The sequence below is a fragment of the Clupea harengus genome, chromosome 23, assembly GCF_900700415.2.
Source record: "Clupea harengus chromosome 23, Ch_v2.0.2, whole genome shotgun sequence".
Lineage (NCBI taxonomy): Eukaryota > Metazoa > Chordata > Actinopteri > Clupeiformes > Clupeidae > Clupea > Clupea harengus.
In genome coordinates this window covers 24,522,572-24,527,571 of record NC_045174.1, presented here as the reverse complement: position 1 = coordinate 24,527,571, position 5,000 = coordinate 24,522,572, and the positions used below count along the sequence as shown (strand labels likewise).

Sequence of the window (5,000 nt, the reverse complement as noted above, 5' to 3'; positions counted from 1 at the left end):
TTTTTACTTCAGGCGAACAGTCGCCGCCTACGTCATAAATGGAGTGGCTCCAACGGCATTTTTCTGCCATTACATTGTTGACTTTTTGAAAATCAACGGCGCGTGCCGTCTATCTAGCTAACCACACTAGCGTGATTAAAGAGTGTCTAATAGTATATATCCGCTTTAACAGGCAAACTTATCTCCATCATGGTAGGTATTATTTGTGGAGGAAGCAATCTATAATAAAAGTATATGCGTATCTTACATACACAGCCCGCCGTTCCGAAATTGTGAGCACAGCAACGTGAATCACTAGGCCTATAGCCCACATGCACATCCCAATTAATTGATTACACAATTATAAACCTATAAATGCACAACCAATTTCACAACCATGAACTTTAATTCAGAATATTATTATACACACATGGGATTTCCATCGCGATGATAAAAAAAAACGTTTTATGATAGCCAACTATGACGCGCAATTCTCCTCTCCAGGCGCCTCCACTTTCTCATGTGGAGGACGCAGCTTAAACGCAGAGACATGTGTTTGCCCGTCTCCTAATAAAGTTGGTGAAACAAATGCAACATTCGCTGATTAGCCTACCTCTTGTTACCAGCAGCAGGACACACACAACACTATCCAAAATGGCATTGCATTGAAGAAATCAGACCTATGATGTGCATTGCGCATGCATGCTTTGTCAGTGCTGAACAAGATCTGCGTAATGGCCTGCGACAATCTGCCGGTGATTTCCTTCGCACGAGTGGTAGGCCTACCCTATATTCAAAACCAAAGTAGGCTAAGTTAACAAATATTGCCTAGGAAAAGTTATATGCATAAAGGCCCGGTGAACGTCTCCGCTCCGCTGCGCAAACTAAATGCTGCGTGTGTTTTGTGTTACTTAAAATATTTCTAAATTATGCCGGAGCCTGCACTTCCAGCATCCCTGTTGAGGACTATGTGTAAAACATGAAAATTCCTCCCACGGACTGCAGCAAACACCACAAACATGAATCCGGCCCCACTGGGTGGAACAAAGGCATTTTGGAACATCATTTTGTAAATATATTTTTAAAGGACTATTTGAGCTATTCGGAATATTGATCTTTCGGAACACTGGGCAGTCCCCCAGTCAGACTGGCATTTTGCCTGGTCATAGCTCATCATTGCCTGCGAGCTAATGACCACTACAACAGGGACATAGCAATAACGTTTCCTGCACAACTCCTATCCTTCAAACTGCCGAGGCATTATTGAACAGGTTGTTTATACTTTCGGAGTCAGGTCGCTGCCGAGCACCTGTTTTATTGTGTATGTGTAGAAATTTCTCCATGTAGCCGACACTTCCAAGCGACGGTTAAAAGTGTCGACCATGACGTAATTTCTGTCGGCGACCATTTCAAAAGTGTCGGCGACATAAGTATAAATTGGGCTGAACACTCCTGAACACGGCTCTGTTCTAAACTGAACGTTCTGAATGCTGTTCTCTGTTCTAAACTGAACGTTCTGAATGCTGTTCTCTGTTCTAAACTGAACGTTCTGAATGCTGTTCTCTGTTCTAAACTGAACGTTCTGAATGCTGTTCTCTGTTCTAAACTGAACGTTCTGAATGCTGTTCTCTGTTCTAAACTGAACGTTCTGAATGCTGTTCTCTGTTCTAAACTGAACGTTCTGAATGCTGTTCTCTGCTACACTAAGGTCATGTGATCTAGTGTGGGTGTGGCCAATAGCAGTGGGAGGAATGTGATTGGTTGCTTACCCACACACTGAGGCTGGGCGGAGCTCCAGCGGGGGCGAGTGGTGTTCAGGCAGGTCGCGACCTCGTGACCTCTGACCTGGAAGCCGGGGTCACAGTGGAAGTGCGCCAGACCCCCAGGGTGAAGGTCAGTCACGGTCACCCCTCCCCCGTCCAGAGGGAGAGGGAAGGGGCAGGAAAGGAGGAACGCTGAGGAGGAGGAGGAGGGAGAGAGAGAGGGGAGGAGGAGAGGAGGAGGAGAGAGAGAGAGAGGAGGAGGAGATGGAGGAGAGGAGGATAGATGGAGGAGAGGAGGAGAGCGAGAGAGGGGAGGAGAGGAGGAGTAGATAGAAGAAGAGAGAAAAGAGAGAGAGGAGGAGGAAAGAGAGAGGAGGAGGAGGAGGAGAAATGAGAGAGAGAGAGGAGGAGGAGAGGAGGAGAGAGAGATAGGAGGAGGAGGAGAGAGAGAGGATGAGAGAGAAGGAGAGAGGAGGAGGAAGAGAGGAGGAGAAGCAGTGAGGTGGTACGTCGTAACATTAACACTTAGCATCGGCCAATCGGAGAGCAGATTACTGAGGGGGTACCTTGGTAGTGCAGACTGAAGACCCCGTGATTGGTCTGCCGTAGGCTGCGATAGTGAATCTGCACCTGATTGGTCGAGCTCCGGATCACCTGACCCTCCTTCATGATGGTCTCATTGGCCAGGAGCTCTGGCTCCGCCTCCCCGAGGCCCAGAATGGTCAGAGACTCGTCCTTCGACAGATTAACCTTCTGGACCTAAACATGAACACACACACACACACACACACACACACACACACACACACACACAGCACACACACATACACACACACACAGCACATTTAAACATAACCCACACACATAACATCCATATTTACACACACACCACATCCCTCAAGTGTTACCTGAATTTCCACTCTCTCTCTCTCACACACACACACACACACACACACACACACACACACACACACTCTCTCTCACACTCACACTCACACACACACACACACACACTCACACACACACACACACACACACACACAGACAAACACACTCACACACACACACAGAGACAGACACACACACACACACACACACACACACACACACACACACACACACACACACACACACAGCCCCTCCAGTGTTTACCTGTATCTCCACCCCGTACCCGGGGTAAACGGCGATGCTGTAGGTGCACTCCAGGGGGGAGAGGGGAGCAGACAGGGGGTCCAGAGACTCCACCAGACCCTCCATCCAGGACAGACTGGCATTGCACTGCACTGAAGACACACACACACACACACACACACACACACACACACACACAGACACATACAAACATGTACACACACACACACACACACACACACACAGACACATACAAACATGTACACACACACACACACACACAGACAGACACATACAAACGAGTGTAGCATTAGCACTGCACTGAAGACACAGGGAGGGAGTATAGCATGTTAGCATTAGCGCTGAAGACACAGGGAGAGAGGTTAGCATGTTAGCATTAGCATTAGCACTGAAGACACAGGGAGAGAGGTTAGCATGTTAGCATTAGCATTAGCACTGAAGACACAGGGAGAGAGGTTAGCATGGTAGCATTAGCGCTTTAAAGCGACATGTTAGCATTAGTGTTGTAAGGCACCATGTTAGCATTAGCGTTTGTTGTATTTTTTACCTACTTATGACTGTAATGTTGAATAATGTGTGTGGAACATGGACATCTAAACAGATAGGAGTAACAGTTAGATGCGAAGGCTGCCACGAGGCAGAGGAGGTAGGGGAGGAGGTAGAGGAGAGGGGAGAGGAGGAGGGAGAGGAGAGGGGAGAGGAGGGAGAGGAGGAGGGAGAGGAGGGAGAGGAGGAGAGGAGAGGGGAGAGGAGGAGGGAGAGGAGAGGGGAGAGGAGGGAGAGGAGGAGGGAGAGGAGGGAGGGGAGGAGGGAGAGGAGGGAGAGGAGAGGGGAGATTAGAAGGCTGAGGGGTCTTTTCTGAGAAACCACGAGACAAACAGTCTGTAGGCCTTCTCTAAGGAGCTCCTGAAGAACACGAGAGGTGACACACACTCTAAGAACACGAGAGGTGACACACACTCTAAGAACACGAGAGGTGAAGAGACACTCTAAGAACACGAGAGGTGACACACACTCTAAGAACACGAGAGGTGACACACACTCTAAGAACACGAGAGGTGACACACACTCTAAGGAGCTCCTGAAGAACACGAGAGGTGACACACACTCTAAGAACACGAGAGGTGACACACACTCTAAGAACACGAGAGGTGACACACACTCTAAGGAGCTCCTGAAGAACACGAGAGGTGACACACACTCTAAGAACACGAGAGGTGACACACACTCTAAGAACACGAGAGGTGACACACACTCTAAGGTTCTCCTGAAAGAACACGAGAGGTGACACACACTCTTAGAACACGAGAGGTGACACACACTCTAAGAACACGAGAGGTGACAAACACTCTAAGAACACGAGAGGTGACACACACTCTAAGAACACGAGAGGTGACACACACTCTAAGAACACGAGAGGTAAAGAGACACTCTTAGAACACGAGAGGTGACACACACTCTAAGAACACGAGAGGTAAAGAGACACTCTTAGAACACGAGAGGTGACACACACTCTAAGAACACGAGAGGTGACACACACTCTAAGGTTCTCCTGAAAGAACACGAGAGGTGACACACACTCTTAGAACACGAGAGGTGACACACACTCTAAGAACACGAGAGGTGACACACACTCTAAGAACACGAGAGGTGACACACACTCTAAGAACACGAGAGGTGACACACACTCTTAGAACACGAGAGGTGACACACACTCTAAGAACACGAGAGGTGACACACACTCTAAGAACACGAGAGGTGACACACACTCTTAGAACACGAGAGGTGACACACACTCTTAGAACACGAGAGGTGACACACACTCTAAGGTTCTCCTGAAAGAACACGAGACAGGGAGTGACCAGGCCTTCTCTGAAAGAGGCGAGGTCCCTGTTATCACAGGAAACAGCCAGCAGTATGCAAACTGTTCAAAACAGACGGAACAAAAAAGAGTCTCGATATGATCAATTCTGATTGGTTAAACAAGGAGCAGGGGGACAAGGAAGAAGAGATGTGATTGGATCTGATTGGGTAAACAAGGAGCAGGGGGACAAGGAAGAAGAGATGTGATTGGATCTGATTGGGTAAACAAGGAGCAGGGGGACA

The 5,000-nt window shown here is 48.3% G+C and overlaps 1 protein-coding gene across 2 annotated transcripts in view; it reads right to left on the bottom strand.

Moving 5' to 3' along the window:
- sez6l2 (seizure related 6 homolog (mouse)-like 2) overlaps positions 1–5,000 on the bottom strand; it is a 32,301-nt gene that overhangs the window by 15,356 nt on the left and 11,945 nt on the right. For both annotated transcript variants that reach the window (XM_031560932.2, XM_031560931.2), the window contains exons 4-6: positions 2,895–3,025; positions 2,309–2,501; positions 1,749–1,934 (exon numbers count right to left, since the gene is read on the bottom strand). In XM_031560932.2, the coding sequence (XP_031416792.1) occupies positions 1,749–1,934; positions 2,309–2,501; positions 2,895–3,025 (510 nt within the window). The remainder of the gene's footprint in view (positions 1–1,748; positions 1,935–2,308; positions 2,502–2,894; positions 3,026–5,000) is intronic.